The following is a 20365-nucleotide window of genomic DNA, read 5'->3' as shown; positions in this document are numbered from 1 at the left end:
AAGTTTATATTGTAAGAAGCAGCCTGTTTACTGACCATGGAATGAAATACGACCTCGTGCTGCATTTTTGCCCCGTCGATTTTCCGCAATGCACTCATAGGTTCCTGCATCTTCCTGCTGGAAATTTGCTATTTCCAGAACAGCGTTTGAGTTTTTCATTTTTACTTTACTTGGGAAAGGGACTCCACTTGTTCTTCTCCAGCTGATTTCTGGGACAGGACTGCAGAAGAAGAGAAAAACATTTTTCAAATGACAACTGTTTTTCACTGTGATCAAAATACACTGTATACGTATTATTGTACAGTATATCTCAATATCTGATCAAACCAATTTGACTCTAGGTGATTTTTTGCTAACTTGAACAAGATCATATCAGCTTTCAAAAGCCCTAAAAAGAACTTAAATAGATTGATAAATATGAAAATGAATCCTGTGATGCCTGAGCAACCTTAAATTATCTTGAGTAGTGCTAATCCATGCATGGGTGATTTTATGTCAGAGCCACGATAATGCTGACTTACTTTCCCAGAGCAAAACATTCCAGTTTCACAAGTGATTCCTTTGCGGCTGGAATCGAGTCAGGGAAATGAACCTCTATTTTGGGTTCATATTCTCCCATTACTCCTACAAAAGGGAGAACATTTTTACATCAATAATGAACTGCAGCCATGGATACACACTGGATCAAAGAGAAACCAGGGACACTGGGGGCAGCAAATAAAATCATTATGCGTGCAGAACATAAGTGACCACTGTGGGCTGGTAAAGAAAAATGTGATTTATGAAAGACTCAATGAACATATTAAGAAAATACCTGCTAAGTAATGGTTTAACCCCAGTGAGGACTTTATTTATATATTCTTATATAATCTTTGTTGTAAAGAGAATATTGGAAACAACAGTAGTACTACTCATTGAAATGTGATTGTGGTCAATATATATATATATATATATATATATATATATATATATATATATATATATATATATATAAATATATATATATATATATATATATATATATATATATATAGTAGTAATGAGTGTAAAGTAGATAAGCAGATCAATACAGATTTTACACCATATGCTCCATGTTCAGATACTATTTCAACTGAGAAATGGTATCAATTAGGCAGACATAGCAATATGAGTAGAGAAAGTGCTTAGGCTGAATGAGAAGTATTTTACATCTGTTATTCAAGTACATTTTCTAATGAGAAACTGCTAAGAGTTCGTTTGCTAAAATTTTGCAAGATAACTACCTGATTGCAAAAAAGTGCCATGCACACTCGAAAAACAGTTTGGGTTAAAAGTAACAAATCACAGGTTAAATTTGACTCAATTACAGTGTTAAATAAAAAAGGACCGACCCACACTTGGGTCAATTTAAGCGCTGTAAACATTTTTGCCAATTTGTGCGCTGTAAAAAACATGCCGAATTCCGCTGTAAAAGATACAGGCAGTCAATTAGGACCAATACGGGTTTGTACGCTGTAAAAAAACAGCTTACAAAATAGTATTGAAAAAAAATCCATGAACTAGTGAGTAATCAAACCGTGATATAGATACCACTGTTTTCTGTTTTGCATTTGGAACTGGTGGATGACAAAGTAGTGAAGCCCAATTATTACATTTACCGTCACTTCTTAGGACCAGTGGTGTCGGGGAGCTTAACACCTTCTCCTTTATGATAGTGTTGTTAACCACACAAGTGTAGTTGCCCACATCTGAGGGTTCTACTTTGGCTATATACAGACTTCCAGTTTCCTGTGAGATGAAGCGACGACTGTCTTGTTGGACAAAGTGGGGATATTGATTGAAGATCCATGCAAAAGTCAGCTCTGAAAAACAAAGTAAGAGCCTTAAATTCTATGGAGCATTGTATTTTCAATGTTTTATATAGCCAGTGGAAGGATAAACCTAAAGCTTTCTTCCCTATTCATTTTAGGGTGTCCACGATGGATGGTAATTACTGCCGTGCAAGTCACGTAGAATGCAGCACAATCAACAAGGGGTGTCCAAACGTTTTCATTCAAGGGCCACATACAGAAAAATAGTCATTCAGAAGTGATTATTCTGTGTCAATCAAATAGCGTTAATGTCACCCATTATAACTCAACTTTGTGATTTTATCCCAACGCACAAATCGCATATTTTTTAGAGCATGTACTGTATATGAAACACCAAAGTGATTTGAACTGGAAACACGGATTACGAGGGCGACCTCTACAGTATAGCCCCAAGTGGATCATTAAGAGCTAAGATTGCTCTACACAAAACAGACACTTAACAAATGTAATATGTAATCTTTGCCGAAGGAATTGTCAGCCTAACAAAAGACAGAAAAACAAAGTGGATCGGTTTCATCAAGAGGCATTCCCATGAGTTGTGAGCGCTGAGGCAAAGGTCACTAAGTGATGTTGCTCAGTGGTGGCATGGACGCAGACAAATAAAAGCATCTTTGGTGTGATATAGAGAAGTAGTATTTGTCATGTTTGTTCCCTAACAGTGATTCAATAATAGGCAAAGAGAGATCTGCCATGGTGAATAAGCATATAATTCTGAGAGACTCACACTGAACTGATTTCGAGTGGGTAAGAAAAGTCCTGTGTAGTGTGCCATTTCTGAGGTAAGAGTTTATGAGTCAAAACTGATATGGAATAACTGTCAATCACCTGATGCAATCTCAGGCTCAGTCTCAAAGGTAAAACTATGAAGGGGAGTGAATGTTCCGACCTGGTTGCAGTGAAAATTGCATTGCTGAATGATTTCTTTTCTGATTTTACCTATGCTACCCTGGTACAGCTTTGCTTGCTTTTAATTAATGTGATCGCTGCATGACCAATTGGATCGTTACTCCTTTTCATTGTGCAACAATTGATGCCCGATAAGACTTGAAATGAAAATTCAACAGTGCATCAGCACACTTAAAATCTCATAGCATACCGAGCTTTGTAGGTGTCAAATAAAGTGTACGTTCATGTCACTTCTTTCAAAATGCAAACTAAAAGGAGCAGGCCATGGATGACAAAAGAAAGCAACACCAAGCTCCCACAGCTTGCCTTTTATTCATTTCTAAAAATGTGACAATACAGAATAGTGCTTTGGTTACAGCAGGCAACTGCGCATAAGCCCGTGTCAAAGAAGAAAGCTGTCAAACTGTATTTCACACAGCCTACTCTGCCCCATTATCCCATAGACCAGCTGTACAATGCTAGCGTTCTACAAACGCTTCTCTTGTGTGGGAAATTGGTGTTCCAATGTGCAAGCTACTGTATGAAGCGAGAGACAAACTCAGCAGCAGCCATTGTTCAAGCCGCTCAGATGCCCACAGAGAGGGGGAAAAAAAAAACACTGCATCTTTATTTGGAGTGTCATTTAAGAAAATATTTGCTGGCCTTTTCTTCTAAAAACAACTGTGTAAACATGTTATTGCTGACTTATTCCAGAAGACAAAACCACTGGCAGCAGCCAAAGAGCGAGGTATGACAAATCCAGACGAAGAAAATCTGCTAAGGAATTGCTTTGTCAGTAAGTTTCTGAGAACGGGTGTATGATATGTTTTTTTTTTCCCCGTTTATGGTCGCACAAATAATATTAATAGGAAACAGAACAGCAGGTTGCCGCATGCTTTTTTCATTGTATGGTCTTCCAGATAATATTAATAATATGAAACAAAATATACCTGAGAAGCAGGTTTCTTCATGCTTTTTTCGTTTTATGATCGTACAAATAATAATATGAAACAAAATATAACGGCATATCACAAAATACAGTATGATTCAAAGAAGATATGTGGATTTATGCTCTGAAATTACAAAGGCTAAAAATAACTTGAAAAAGGTTGCAGCAAATTACCTCCAGAATGTGCTGGTGGGCCACATAAAAGAACCACTCCTTGACCTTCTCGGACATTGACTGCACTTCTCACCGTTTGCGTTTTGAAGTTATCAAGATCTGAGGAAATAAGACAAAAATAGATTGAGATTTTAGCGCTGACAAAATGTGAAATCACTAACGCTATTGGACTATCTGTTCGGGATCATGTGCTTTCGCTCCCCAGCTTTCACTTTCTCACTGAGGCATGTATTTGATGTTACACTTTGAGCCATGGGACTTTAATAGGACATCATTGGTTGCCCTGGGACATCTCCTGACAGCCCGTAATGCTTTGAAAGCATCTGGAGTGCTGATGAAAGAGATAGATATCGCTGTGTGACGTTTACTGTTTTGCACAAGGAAAAGATTAGGCAGCGCGCGGACTGAACAAACACTTGGGAGCATGCATGACAAATGAGTTTGCGCTGCCAGCAGCCATAAGAAGCATCATTATTAAATGTGGTGTAATCTTGCACTTAAAAGCATTAGCTTCCCCATCCATACTCACAGCACAATTTATCCCTTTCAAATTAACAAGCACTTTCTGGCGGACAAAACCTAAACCTGGCATGATAAACCACCTCTGACTTGATGAGGGATGGAGGTAAGCTGCTGCTGTCCATTCTCTAATCTGCCTGCACCCTCTGGCTAACAGACTGGTGGAGTAAGCCTTCCAAACATAAACAAAAGAAAAGTCAGTGTGACCGATAAGGGAAATTAGGAGGGAGAAGATTATGGCGAGAAGTGGGACAGAGCATCGGTAAGATTAATGAGCAGCCCTCTGATGACCGCAGTGGAATCAAACAGTGCCAAGTCGCGGCAGGACACGAGGGTCACAGGAGGAGATGGCTGACTTGAAATGGAGACAAAGGTGACTTCCTTGTGATCTCAGCAGTTTGCCTTGATGAGTTCATCACTTGCAGCGTATTAACTTGAAATTCCAACGAATGGTGAGGTTCGCACAACCAGGTGACTTCAAAAGTGTCCCTTGAATTTGAATGATTTGGATGAGATTACAAAACATCCCACTCAGGTGAGGCTTGGCACACAGTCTTGGTTTTAGAATCATACATATTTTAGATGCCGCATTACCTTGATGGCATTTGTACATATTGTACTGCTACGGGTCAAATAGCTTGTGACCATTTAGTAAAAGGGTATTGGACCATAATAAATCAAACCGTCCTGCCTTTTTTTTTTTTTTTTGCCCATGCACAGATTTTTACCTTGCCACAAACGGTCACAGCTGTCTTCAGGCAATGCTTTTGATGTCATGGCTAAGTTATTGCTCAGATATGTTTTAACGGTTTTTGGGCGTTATATTTACAGTTTGTGTGCCTTTGTGAATTATGCCATGATGTATACACCTTTCAAAGATGATCAATTGTAGTTACTACATTTTTGAATTTTGTTCGAGTTACATTTTCAGGGGCATTTTAGCTTTAAGGGCCTTAGCTAATGAATAATATATATATTTATATATATCAGTTTTCCCTATTGCTATTGAAAATTGCTAAAAATTGAGTTGTAATAATTAGGGTGAGGGTTATTTTCAAAATCTCTTTTTCGAATGCTAATATCATTAACCATAACCCTGTCAAACAAAATGCCACACCAGGTAGAGATGTTGCATTACAGGCAAAACCTTTTCTGGGGCTTCGGAGCAGAAAAATATCTGCCTTCACTTGAGTGAACTGATCACACACTGTATATGCTTGAGGCTAACCTCACTGTAGTTGCAGTGATTCATTGAAGAATCTCTTTGCCTTAAAAGGCAAGGGCCCGGAAATTAAAAAAGAAATAAAAATAAAAAATAAGAATTGAAAAAATTGTGACTCAGCATTTAAATTATGTGAGCATAAACAAGGCAGAACATTGGATGGCATACAAACAAATGACAAAAAACTGAATCCTCTTGCTGTAGACTTATCTTTAACTTCAAATTTGCAATATTTTTTATACTTTTTAAAACTACAGACAGATGTAAGATAACCTGCGCATCCAAAGAATATAAACACTTGATGATTTAAACTTACACACCACATTTTATTTCAAATGAGGTGCAAAGTGCTTGTAAATGAAAAGGTTCAACCAAATTTATCATAAAGATCTAAGAGATGCTGATATGCAAATTTCTTTGGGGAATTTGGCTCTCGAAAATGGCTTCAAAGGGACACCAGGTAGAAAGGAGGCACCGCATTTCTACTTTGGAACATTGTCCTCATTATACAGAGAAAGTGCATCAGCCATGCTGATCTCTGCGACCTTCCTTACTGTACATTTGGCAGACAATAAATGTCAAGCAGCATTCCTCTTGACCCAGCAGCCGCATGCGTGATTCATTACAGGTCGACGTGGATAATGGCAGGCCGGCTTGTGAGAGGAAGTTAAAGGGTCTTCATCCCTGGGACATAATCAATAGTCAGAGATCTTGATCAAGAGGAGAGAGCTTCCTTTGCAGTGACCATCAGGAAGTGAGGACTCCACTTTATGGCCTCACTTTCTGACCATCTTGAATGTTTGGCAGTGTAGCAAATAACTCATCTAATTTCTAAGATGTGCCCTCTACAATGCACAGAAAGATGTGACTGCTATTTACGTAGTCAACAAATGCATTACTTACAATTTAAACATTACTCGAGCTGGTCTCCTTTAAAGTACGGATCACAGTGCCTTCCAGATTACTTGGCAAACTATGTGTCAGTTTAGATTGAGCATTGATGCTGTCAGAGCCGGTAGCACTAATTAGAATCAATGGAGTTCAGAAGCTGCTTTTCCCACAATGTTTGTTGCATCTGGCATTTCATTACCATCAGGCCCGGTAAAATCTATTTGGAGTGCAATCTGAATAGTAAATTAAAGAAGATTTCGACCACAAGCACATTACGTGAACGTGAGGTGGACCTACAAGAGATATCCCAGATGAAGTGTGTCGAGAGTCTTGCCAAAGATTTTGATACTCACATGCAAATTGGATGCTGGCCTTACGGCTCAGGATGGACCCCCTCGTGTTGAAGGCTTGACACTGGTATATCCCGGAGTCTTGGTCCTTGTCCAGGTTGCTAATGATCAGGCTGCCCCCAGACATGTGACGCCGGTAGTCATTCTCAAGATCAATGAGTGTTCCGTTTAGTGACCATCTGAAAAAAACGCAAACACAATCAGTAGCTGAGCCCCCAGGAGATGCGCACTCAGTATTTATCACAAAGATCAATATCTTGCTCTGCCCACAGCGAATAGACAAGTTGGGGTAAAACGTAGAGTAGTTTGAAGTTTATGATTTACGGTTTCCAGTCTCATAACTTTTGTCTGAATGATGTTTGTGACTCTTCCTTTTTTTTTTTTTACTTCAATCAAATAAGTAATATTCTTGCACCAATTAGTAGGCTGGTTAGCTAGCCGTGGAAGTTTAAAATATTTTAAACACGTATATTATGTGTCTGAAAGGAAAACTGTCAATCTATGAATCTAAATTTTGGTTCAATCCAAGGTTGTGCATTTCTGACTTTCTTGTTCATATAAATGCCAGTCCATGATCCATCTTGAACTGATAATTGAGTTGAATTACTTTTTATTTAATTTATTTTTTTATAAGAACTGGGAGCTTCAGGTGGTGGGTGTCCAAAAGTAAAAACCGGTGGAATTATTGTTTTTAATAAATTCTGATTGCTTGTTTCAATTTAATCTTTCAAAGCAAACTTTCCACTGCACAGGCCATTACATAAAACGTTTAATTCCACCATGGGGTTAAACACCACATTACATTCCCTCAACTCTGTACTGTCAACATTTTGCACACTAATCATCATGCACCTTATTCAAGACCGTCAGACTGTATTGGAATTATCTATTCATTTCTGTATCTAAAAATAAGAAAGAAAATCTGTCCCTAATAAACATATACACTGATGTACATCTTGAGAATGGTCTCTCATTTAAAATATTTTTATTTTAGCTTGATTTTCATTACATGCACAGTTGAAGACTATTGCATATTGTTTACCAGTATTGTTTTTGTAATTACCACGAATTAACAAATGGAGGTAGCGTTTATATTTGTTAGGAGTTATCTGCCATTTTTTTTTTCGCTAGGAAACATTGCAGGTGATCAGACAGTGCGAGTGACCTTTTTAAATTGCAATGAGAGAAGCATGATTTTGCCATGCACATGTGTTAATAATAAAGACAAAGGTGCTACTGGCTGGCTAATTGGATGCCTAATATCATTCAAACGCCTACATGCACATTTTTGAGCGGTAAAATGTCTCAAAAAAAAAAAGCATGTCACTATATTATTTGTATTATTGTATGTCTTTGAATATGAGAGTAAGAATATGAGGAACATCTTTATTCTTATTTAATCTTTATTCTTGGCAGCATAGTCGATGCCTGGTTGATGCTTCATATCCATAAAATGTCAAATAAACCGAACAGCAAATCAGGGCTAACAATGAAGTGGACTTTCTCCCGAATATCACTTTTGTAAAATCTTCGATTCGTAAGTTTTCACGGTCTTTATTGTTGTATTATTGCTATTTTTGTTAAATGTAAAGTGCTTTTTTACATCTGTAGCTGTTATGAAATCCGCAATATAGATAAAGATGTATTGTATTGTCTTGTATTAAGTAGTGTAAAGTGCATTCATAACAGCAGGTAAGGCCTGAACTCAAACATACTGCATTGTATCTATCGGTATCTATCGCTATGCAGTTTCAGTCCGAGGGGAGCTTACTATAAATCCAACGGTCCTATTTTCTTTGAGCTGTGCTCTAGGCACGGCCAGATCTGAGGCTCCTAAGTGACCTCGCCATAACCTTGGGTTTTCACATACATTTTGCATGAAGTCTCATCAAACACCGGGGACTGTACTGTAGCTGACTGTACCATCTAATCTGGCTTTCCTTTAGGCCAGACATCCACAGAGACCGCACATGCCATAAACTAGACGCACACATCTACACAAAGATTGTGAATTCAAAATGATATTTAAGAGATTATCAGCTCAATGAAACATAGGTAACATGTTTTGAGATAAATCTAGGTCAGTATATGTTCCTGAAAATTAATAACGTATACACTATATTCCTGTCGATGCGGGTTTGAGAACGATCACATATTTCTAATGCAGCGTTATTAAACACAGGTGGGACCAGGTTAACTGCAAATCAAACTATCGTGAAAGTTGGCCATCGAGTCCATTCCAGCATAATAAGGTGAACGGGAACAAAACAAGTTCATTTACACTTAGGATGACAAAAAGTTTCTTGGGAACATCTGTCTTTCATTAATCTCAGCAGACTGAATGATGCGACAGTGATTTGATAGCAACCAATGCTTTTAGCTACTTCCTTTTATTGGTGTGCATATCTGCAAAGGAGCATTGGAGGGTAACTGTATACATCGCATGTATGGATATGCATGTACACGAATGTAGGCAAATCACCAAACATGAACTCATTTTGTGCAGATAAATGCAGGCTCTCGTCTCAAAGGAGCACAGATTATATAATTCTAGTGGCTGTGTTTTCTGCCCAAGTGCTGTGACTGAATTCAGAACAAACATCTTCATCTTTACACACCCTCACTTGTAATTATGCCTGGTGCAGAGCCATGAACACAGCCAAAGCCATAAATCTGCTTGAAGTCACATTCCATGATAGGAGACCATCCAGTGTTTTTTTTTTTTTTCACCACCCCACCTCCCTTTTTTTTTTTTTTTCCAATCACTGCTGTGTCCTTGATCTTGTGTTACAGCAGATTCATAGTAAACACAGTGACAGGTGTATTCATAAAGCCCAGCTCGCAGCTCTGGACTGCGCTGCGATGCTCCACTGGACTATTTATCAAAAGCGACTCTGTCAGGGCTCCTCCATACACTCGCAGTATCGAGTTTGGATAGTGATGGAGTGCTAATTCTTGCAAACCTTAACTCAACATCTTTCAACTAAATATACAGTAATGTCAAAAAGATATCCCACATCCAATTAGAGAGTATTTGTAGCTACATTGTCACATTTGGTAATAGGCTATCGATAAATTAATGCTGTATTTACTAGAGCAATTACACTCACTGTTCCGCTAGTTATTGAAACCTTAATAGCTTTGCGTTCTGATCTGACATAAATTTTTAAAGGACAGTGTTGACTAATCATTCAAAACACCGTTGTGATTTTGTACCTTAAAGGCTGCATATAAAGAAAATTTTCAACGTCTTGTATACAAAAAGTGACACTATAACTCTGGAGTGTCTGCCTTGCCATCAAGCGTGAAATTTAGCAAGCAATTAAATGTTTATTTAACTGCCTATTTCTGAAAATGTGTCTGTGAGTGAGCTACTCTGCACTTCCACCACACTGTTATAAACCACTTATTAACATAATAACCCCTTTCCCCCCACCGTGCTTCAACTTGGTTAGCTGAAAAGAAGCATTTTGAAGTGGCTGCTGAAGCACTATAGCCAAAGCTAAGCAGAGCAGTAGTTTTTCAGTGTTAGCTAACAATGTAACGAGCACTAGCTTCTTATTATATTGATACTCTAAGGTTCAGCGAATATGTCGACATGTGGGTATTGGTTTGGCCTTTTTGCAGCAAATCCCTCCATTAACAGAAAATGCTCTGTCTATCCATTTTCTACAATCGCTTATCGAGGTTGCTTGAAGCTGGGGTCTGACCCAGCTGACTTTGGGCAAAAGGCGAACAGAGTCCAAGACTTGTCTTCAATCAATCACAGGGCTCATTGAGAGACAGACAACCGTTACATTTCTCACCATCGCGAATTAACTCACCAAAAGTGACTACTGAAAAAAGAATGAAGCATAAAGTTTTGTGAGGTCTGCTCTGCTGAGAGATGCTGACGTCCCATAATAATAATAATAATAATAACAATAATAATAATAATAACAAGAACAACAGCATGACAACTGAAAAAACAGTCTGAGATAAAAGAACAAATTATTTCAATGTCTATAACAGTTTATTCATTTCAGTATGAACAATAATGTCACACATTACCAATCCCAGGGACAGTTTTAAAACCATAAGGATCCCCCACAACATAAGAAACTGAATAAGAGAAGCAAATACCACAATCCTTTGAGACGTGGCATGTACCTACATTTTCCTAAAAATGCTATGGTCGCATCTTTGTAGCTGCTCCCCATTTTTTTCTTTCAGCAGAACATTCCTCCGATATGTTTGTGTTTAAAGAAATGTCACTCACAAGGTTACTGCACCCACTCTCCTGCTAGCTATCTACATGGTGCTGACCAAGCACCGAAACACAATCTACCACAACATCACCACCAGATGTCTTTTTAGGCAGAATCCCTATGCAGGGAAAAGCTTGAAAGATAGTACGGGCATGAACATGTGCTGCAAAGCAGACAAATTAAACATTTTCTCTTAAACATATATCATAAGCAGTTCATGTTGATTACGCAATTGCCGCAACCACATTATTCATGAAGTTAATTTCAATGAGTTTCAACGTTTCTGGTAAATTCATCAGTGAAAAGTTTTAGTTGGATTCACTCTATTTTATGACATCAAGTTGCATGAAATATAATCATCCGGATCCAGATATTTTTTTTAAGTAGACTATGCATCAACTTAAAAAATGTATCTGGATTCAGACAATTTTATTTTGTGCAACCACCTAATGAAATAAAATGGAGTAAATTCAACACACCATTTTTTTTCAGTGTGGGAGTCCCTCGCATCACTGAAAATGCGTCAAACTTTAATTTGGGCCAGATGACCTCAAAGGCTATTTTGTCTGCATCTGAAGCCTCATTGTAATAGTAATAATGTTTAAAAAAAAAAAAAAAAAGAAACAAAGAAGAATTGTATGTGTGCAATTGTGGAAAACCGAGAAGATTGGGCTTTGTGGGGGATGTAAATTTGATGAGGTAATTTACCTGTACTGTGGAGTAGGGCTCCCCTCTGCATCACACATAATGGTGGCCTGCTGGTTGGGCGAGTTGATTGGCAAAATGAGGTCAACTGGCTCCGTCCTCAATCTCGGCCCTTGAAATATGACATCATCTGTAAAAACTGCAGACAAAGCCAAAAATTGTGAAACCCACAAAGATTGAGAGGACCAACCCTACATGATAGTGACTGGCACTGCATCTACTTTTTATGTTTGCTTTTCGTTTCTGCCCTTTTTTATTTTTACTATTGCTTCTTTGAACCTGGTTGCGTTTTTTTTTTCTAAGGAGAAATGCACAAGGACTATTCCCATGGTGCGCTGTGTATATTATTTGCTTATCTTGCAGCGAGGAAAATGCATCCCGCTTATCTTGGGCTTTAACTGCATATGCAGACATATTTGCCTCCACAGTATCACCCTGCTTCAAAACCAAAATGCAAATGATTACAAATGTTGGCAATAAGTCATATACTGTGCGTTGCTGTGAAAATACGACACTAGGTAGAATTTAACCAGTGTTGTATACATTTGTATAGCATACAGGAACCCCATGAATAATCACAATAATACAATAGCAAAGGCGAAGGGTGAGGACTGCTGAAGAGGAAGGTTTCCATAATAAATAATTCTTTGTAAGCAATGCAGTTGATAAGTAAAGCAGTGTTAGATAATCTATGTCAGACTCGGCAAGCACATAACTAAGGGCTGTATGGGTGAACACATCTTTCAGAGCTTCAAAGGTAGGCAAGTGGAACAAAATCTGGTGTCAAATGAAGGCAGAGCCAACAGGCGGCCAGAGTATAACTAATTGGTGCCCGACTCCTTACACACTGCCGCATGTGGCTTGTAGTTTTACACATGCTTTAACCAGTTGTATTGGATGAATAGCAAATATTCCATTCCATTCCAAGTGATAGATCGCCTCTGGAGGAGTATAAAAGCGCTGACAAAGAACGTGCATACAAAGCCAAGCAAAGTGAAAGTTTGTGATATTTTTAACATAATGAGCATCATCATCTGTTGTGATTTTCACGGGTTCTGAAGTATTCAGTCACATCACCTCCCAAGACAATGTGAATAAAATGGACTTTCCAAGTCATTTGAACAAAGCTTGTTATTTTGTGCTTGTCTCTCTAGTCCCAAGCGGCCACAAGGGCAGCGAGAGAACCCGTGTTGAATAGAGCTTAAATGACCAACTAGATTCATTGCATGGCTCCCGATAATGATCTGGACAGCCCATGAACAGGAATGGTGATTGGACTCCCAGTTGGCCCTGACAGTTTGGTGCTTATGTTTTCTAGGACAGTCCTCTGGGAAAAGTGAAGGACATCCTACTGTATTTCTATCAGCGTAGTCTCATTGGAGATGTCTTGGGATTGTTTACAGATACACTAATTGGGTTTCTACCTTACTAAGAGCTTTATTTTCCATTTCTACATTTTAAAGTAAGACTTTTAATTGGAAAATCTAACTCAGAGTTACGCAGCACGTACAATAATGAACCAAAAATATGCAATGAAAAGCATCACATGTTTTGAGGTATGAAAAACTACGGCAACAAGGGCAATGTCTCTCAGCACCGATGTTTTGTTTTGGCACAAATTTCTTACCTGCAAGGCATCCTGTGATTGATAGGAGAACAATTTGTTTCCATGGTAACACCATCTTTAGTTGCAGAGGGCTAATGGGACTCTCATCCAATTACTTGTGAATTGAATCCTCTCCTTGTGAATACAAGAGTTTTAATCTGAAGGGAAGCAATTAGAGATGTGATTAAAATATGACATTTTGATAGAACTATAGCAAGCATACAAAAAATGTGATTATAATACTGTAAAACATTATTTTGGAGTCAAAATATGGGAAGCGAGTCTATAGGAAGCCAGACGCAACATTGGAGAAAGTAGCTGAATATATCTGGGGTGCAACCCGTCAGTGCAATTTTCAGGTGGCAGTGAAGAAGAAACAGCTGCTAAATGGGTGTGTTTTCTTCTATATGCTTGTTTCTCATCCTGCCTAACAAGCTCATATCTCCGGCTGAAAAGAGAAGTGAGGAAGGGAATAGAATGACCTCAAAAGATACTTACGCTTCTCCCTATTTGACTATTAATAGGAGCTGGCAGACTGTGTATACCAGCACTCTGCAAAACGCCACTTCACACTTGAACAAAGAGTTTGGTGTTCAAGTCAGTTCAACCAATTTCCATTTATGTCCACATACATTCTATTTCCTATGAACATATAATGCCAAGAGTAATAAACATGGAACAGGAAACTGTAAAGATTGTCAACATTCTGAAAATAAACATTTGTTAACATAAAAGGGCCTTAAAATCAATTACAGACGACTCACATCTGTTCATTCAGAAAAAATGAATGGCTTCCACGACTCTAAGCAGTGATGGACTAATTCATAATAATTTCTTATGATGACACTCTTCATTTAAAGAAGGTGAAAACTGAATACATTTCCATTGCACTAGCCTTTATCTTCAAACCAAGAGCATTAGCTACAGGAGTAAAAAAATATCACACGTGCTTCATGAAGCTTCATTTGGGTTACGAATAAGAAAAGACAAGAATACAAACTCGTCTTAAAATGGTTATTTTGTATTCTTTCTATTTCCCCTCTTTGTAAGGGACTGCACACTGGCCTGTACCTAAAGAAATGAGTTTGGCCATCTTGCTTGGCCAAAGTCTAATCTACTTCCATCTAAAACAAAATAGGTTACACATTTAAAGAGGATAAACATGGTCAAAAATATGTCACTGTGGATAAGTGAATACAAATGCATAAAAATAGAAATGACAAAGAGCTGAGATGAACTGATGCCATGCTAAGTTTACTGACAGTCTACCACGGTATCTGTGACAACCCGTTGGGGAGGGGGGATTTTTGTGGCGACTGAGGTGCGGAGACTCAAAGGCATGCAATGATTCGGCCCACAGTTTACCACGAATGCCGGTCGATTTGTTACGTTCTGTTAAGGCTTTCCATTGTGAAATAGTGGAGGCGGGGCAGCCTTGGAGCACATTCATGGCACCAACACAGCCAAATGAAACTCTGGTTCCAGGGTCAGCATCTGCGCGGGCTGGTTGGAGTTGTGGAGGGTACACAGTACCGCTCAATAAAATGTTAGTTTTCTCTCCATTTTATGTTCCAAATATGCAAAAGAGAATGGTATTCACATACTCATATTATTCATAGATTCCTTACAAACACCAGGAAACTGGACCACATCGCACCTGTCCTCAAATCACTACACTGGCTTCTTGTGAATGAAAAACAGATCTTCACAAACAATAACAATCTTGCTGTTGGTCTATAAAGCTCTAAATGGTCTTGGACCAAAATACATGCAAGATGTACGCGTTACTCATGATATATTTTTTTATATTATTACAGTTACTGAGCCAAGAAAGGCATTTGCAATACCACCTGTCACCAGTGATACTGTGTATCAAAATCAATATTCAAAAGCAATATTTCATCTAAAACATTATTTATCTCAATGAAGTAATCACATTTCAGCTTCTTCACTAATTTACATCAATTTACTGAAATGCTCTGCAAGACATCTATAAGAAGATCTACACTTGTGTCATACCCAGACAGAAGATTCCCCAAATATGGTTAGGACATGACACATTTGTTTTTAACTCAACTGTGAACTCTTCACGCCAACGCCGTACCAAGAATAGTAAAAATTGGTGAAATCTTGCAAAGGACTACGTTTGTGTGAATGAAGCTACTCAAGTCACTTCAAGAGTTCCTTCTCGCCAAGATGCCAGTGCAAAGCAATAATAGTATTGCCTGAGGACGAAAACGGAATAAAGGCATACAGGTTCCAAAATAATTCCACAATTGGGTGAAATGACTTTTTCTTTTAGACTTACAGTCTATCTACCTAAGAGATCAGATCAACTAGATGCCACCCACCAATCAACGACCTAAACAGTCTTTAAAAGTTTTCTGCTGTGTATGTGCATGGGACCTTGACGACTGTAATTGTGGTATCTGTAGCACAGAAGGGGCTTTGCTCAAGCTCTGACCTACATCACAGTAAGTGGGAACCGATATGCCTCTCAGGATTAAGAAACCAACCCAACCCCTCATCCTTACAACATAACCCGGTTGTGGTGATTAACCCGAGGCTATTTTTGGAACTCCTCAAATAGACACAAAATACCATCAGTCTCCTATTTAACAAATTGTAAATTGTGATGTGATTGTGGCTGAGGCTTGACATGAGAAGGCTGACGTCATGAAAAACAGAACGAGGAGGAAAGATTGGACTGCTGAGCAGGCACATACTGTACCGTCAGAGTATATTAAAAGTTCCATCATAATTTGCTGTTGGAACTAAACTACTGGAGTCTGTTCCTATAGTGCGACGTAAATGCAGTCACAGCAAGAGCGGATTTGCTGTATTTCGAAGTTTTGCCACTCTGAAAACCCATCACATTGAATTACACGGTTCTGGATTCTACCAGACAGAAAAAAATGCTGGATTTCTCAGTGGCTCGGTATTAAGTACTGCCATCCGCTTTCTATGGGCTCCACCGCTAGTTTTCCTAACCCATCAGTTCACAAAGCCTCCGGTTCCAGTGAGGAAAAGCTCCCAGAATAACTTTGGCTGCAAGTTCCATGTTTTGTTGTTTTCAGTGGCACAGTGTCTCTGCTGATTTGACACATTTGTGAAGCGCCTCACTTGAAAGCAAAATACGGTGCTGAGAAAATGTGTTAGATCACTTTTTATAAAGAGACTGACCGGTGTCATGACGCACTTTAATGAGGGCTCTTTGAATTTCAATATCAACATTTTACCATTTTGAACAGGAATGAAAAATGTCAAACTGAAAATATATATTTTTTCTGGTATATAAGTCTGTAAATAATCAGGCTATTTTTATTTTTTTTAAGTTCAGGGATGCAAGTCAGCAAATAGAATTTGACTGGACTGATTTGATTATAATTTATTAAAAACACGCTTGATGAACTTTGCCATTTTTTTTATTTCAGCATTAAAAAAGATTTAATTGTTAAAGAGATTCCATTACTAAGCATTGTATTGCGCTAAGTATTAAAAACTCTATAAAGTGACTTCCAAAATTGTGCGCTCATAAAGAATACATTGGATACATAATCAATACAAATTATATTTCTCTAAATTAATTTGGTTTTTGACACGTTAATCATGGGTTGGGGATATTAGTAGCTTTTTTTCTTTTTTTTTTTTATCTTTGCTTTCCAATATACTGAGGAGCACAAAATTGCTGTGCAGAATCTAATGGGATGTTGCACATTCACCTTTGCAGACTTCATTGGAGTCATGGTCTGAAATGCATCTCATAGTAAATTAAATCATTTTTTGATTAGTGAGGCTGTTGTTGTTGGTCACTGCCCGATCATTGTTGCAAAGGAATCTAATAAAGGTGCTGGAAAAGGATAGTGTTTCGATGATGTGGGCAAACAGAACTGCATTCAGATTGCATGCAAGTTAATGCAGTGTTGAATTATCCAAGAATTTGGACCATATACCTGCAAATCACAAAAATACATTCACCACATTATCGAATTACTCATTTTTCAATGACTTGATGTCATTGAAAGGATGCAGCCATCTCTATTAAATCATTCTGTAAAATAACCTGGAAGACAAGCATCCACCAACAAGGGATGCACCGCACAGCAGCTTTGCCTATGAATGAAGATTCACAGTCAGTCGTGCACTGATGCCTCCTAATTTACTCAGACTGAAGACCTGCGCAGCAGCCCATTTCACATAATCCGGGGAGGACAGAAAAATAACTGAAGTGATTAACAAATAAAGGCAGGGTTTAATGTCTATGTTTCACGACTTAGGCTTCAGCAGAAAGCTTGATGAAAAGAAAAGCCAAGAAGTAATTGTTGGATATCGATTGTGCCGTGCTGGTGCTCATTGGCCTGGCGAGTTCTGATATCTACGACTGTTGTGCATCTCAAATATAAAATGATTTCATTGAAGTGCCCCCTACTTCCACCGCGATTTTAGAAGCTCAAATATTAAACTGGCTAAATGCACACTCTTAGTGTAGATTTTCTTGAGTTCACTTTCAGCATAGGCTTGCTGGTTAAAAGTTTAAATGACATGACACATTATTGAGTACATGATAAGCACTACAGGTGTGCAATGAATCAGTCCTGGAAAGATAGTTTTTCTTCATTTCACAGTACAGAGATATGTAGAAAGCCAACAACACATTTTAGCTGGGTTGTGTGGAAATTAAATGAGGTACATTTATTCAGGTAAATGGGAGAACACATACACTATATACTGTGTGTGTGTGTATATATATATATATATATATATATATATAAGGTATGTATTAAGCACAATATATAAAAGAATATTGATATCGTGATAATGGCCTATGCCATATGGATATCTCAAAGACATGCAACACTTTTCTTATGGAATTATGTTTATATCTGAATTTGACCAGTCAGATGCAAACTTAACTGCGCATCGCCACCAAATGGTTGGACATTGGGGAAATTACAATTAACATACAAAACACATTGAGCTTGCTTATTTTGTCACATTAAAAAAGTACGTCTTTCATTAAATTATAAAAATGTCATTTCTTTAGGTACATGTTAAATATCGCAATAAGATCGATATCGCTACAGTCACCATCCATATAACATATTGCATGTTTTTCCAATATCGTATATATGTATATATCTGCCACCTGAGTGAACAATGCACAGATTCGCTCAAAGACAGCCGCATGGCCCAAGTGAGTCCCTCCTGTGTTGAGCGTGGCTGCAGCTTGACACCCAGAATGGGAGTGAGCGCACTTAAAAGGCAGAGAAGCAGTGAACCATTTCTCAACCCCATCATCAGCCAGGCACATCCCCAGACCTTCATCTCAGATACTGCCACAAACACACGACTGGCGGTCAAGGAAGACGAACAAGAAACACATGCGATGTCTTTAACACCTTTCCCCCCGCTATCTTCGGTCTAATTTTTCAAATCATTTTTCAGTTGACAACAAACTCAGACAGAACTAACTGCAGGGGTGCTGTCAGGGATTTGAGGCCCCGTGGGGGGAAAAAAATCACTTTGGGCCCCACCACTTGCTGTAAATGCTGCAAATTGAAAATACTATTTTCTTGAGCCCCTGCCAGTCATGGGCCCTTAGAATCCGCATCACTTTTCTCGTCCTCACACCCTCTCTGACTGGCTGCAATGTATGTGTGCCATTCATATCCTGCCGAATAGTTTTGAAAGTGAATTGTGCTGTAAAAAGACATTCCTGCGGTGCCATGCAGGATTTTGCTGGGCTATGGAATAATTTGCTATATGCCTTCAAAGACATGTTTCACCTCCCATTTAGCTGCTTCTTGATATCCTCAAATTGTGTGCAAAGAAGTATAAATAAACATGAATGTCAAGCAGAAGGATTATAATCCCATCTGAATGATGGGATACTATGAAGATGATGTTTTTTTTTCTCTCAGGTCTGTTCCTGGGTTAAAAGCAAAGTTTGCAGACCAGCATGGGTAAATATTTAGATTTCTAGATGAAATAATTGTAAAGATGACTTGTAATGGCGGTTTAACGCCTCAGGAGCAACTGGAATGTGTTAGCAATAAGAAAGCAAGATGTTGTACAAAAGTAGACAGTATGAGTGTAACGATACACTTTCTGTATCGGCTATACCTGAAGTGTGTGTATGTGTGTGTGGGGGGGGTCACTGTTTCTAAAAACAAAGAAAGTTGGAGGCTTTCTTTTGGCCCTGCTGCTCTCTGTCTGCGTGACTGAGCAGCGTGGCACCATATGGAATCTGTGCTGGATGAAGGAAATGAGCCCCATCCATTTAAATCCCAGCAGGACCATTCAAACCATTTGAGACTTGTCTAGAAACGCAATCATCAGCATCGTGCATGAGTGGCCACTATCAACATGCACACTCTGAATCGATGTCCCTTCCTCTGATTTAAGAACGTTTCATTAAGATACCCTCATCGCCTCAGCCCGCAGGAGTCATTTATTTCCCTGCGTTGATCTCATTAGGTTAAATTACCTGTGATTTCATTTCACTAATGCCAACTTGGATTTTTTTTTTTCCCACCAAACGTGTTAATACATCGAATTAATGCCGGCGAATCGATACTTACTTCTCTTGTGATGCTATTTTTGTTTCCCTCTTTATGAAATTGCTTTGATTGTAATTCCAGTATCCGCTAGAATGCAGAAAACATTGTTCGCAGTAGCGTTTGTGTCTGGAAACCCGAAGATGTTATTCCGTGCTCCGTGCGCTCTTTACTTTATCGTGTTCCCTCTAGGTGCGCGTCCACTTCCACAAATCCCCCACGCCGTGATTTCACAGTCGGTGGGTGACAGGCGCAGTTTCGCGGGGCGTTCCTCGATCCTCTCCTTCAATTGCCACTCCACGAGATGCGGCCAGCAAGCAAGGAGGACAGCGGTGCCACTGAGCGGCGATTCTTGATGTGCGCATCCCACAGCGGGGTCTGCTCTCTTTGTGCGAGGAGCAGGAGCATGC

At 38.8% G+C, this 20365-nt stretch overlaps 1 protein-coding gene across 1 annotated transcript in view; it reads right to left on the bottom strand.

Moving 5' to 3' along the window:
- Positions 1–20365, bottom strand: part of LOC147142516 (contactin-3-like) — a 39224-nt gene extending 18859 nt beyond the window's left edge. Inside the window, exons 1-8 of the mRNA XM_086041062.1 lie at positions 19980–20365; positions 13420–13556; positions 11796–11931; positions 6844–7019; positions 3859–3957; positions 1638–1841; positions 522–624; positions 36–220 (exon numbers count right to left, since the gene is read on the bottom strand). Of these exons, the coding sequence (XP_085897188.1) occupies positions 36–220; positions 522–624; positions 1638–1841; positions 3859–3957; positions 6844–7019; positions 11796–11931; positions 13420–13474 (958 nt within the window). The 5' untranslated portion in view covers positions 13475–13556; positions 19980–20365. The remainder of the gene's footprint in view (positions 1–35; positions 221–521; positions 625–1637; positions 1842–3858; positions 3958–6843; positions 7020–11795; positions 11932–13419; positions 13557–19979) is intronic.

This window comes from Filicampus tigris, chromosome 9, assembly GCF_054856515.1.
Source record: "Filicampus tigris isolate MCC_2025a chromosome 9, RoL_Ftig_1.0, whole genome shotgun sequence".
NCBI classification, from domain to species: domain Eukaryota; kingdom Metazoa; phylum Chordata; class Actinopteri; order Syngnathiformes; family Syngnathidae; genus Filicampus; species Filicampus tigris.
The sequence above is the reverse complement of the archived record's forward strand: the minus strand, read 5'-3'. Positions and strand labels throughout refer to the sequence as shown.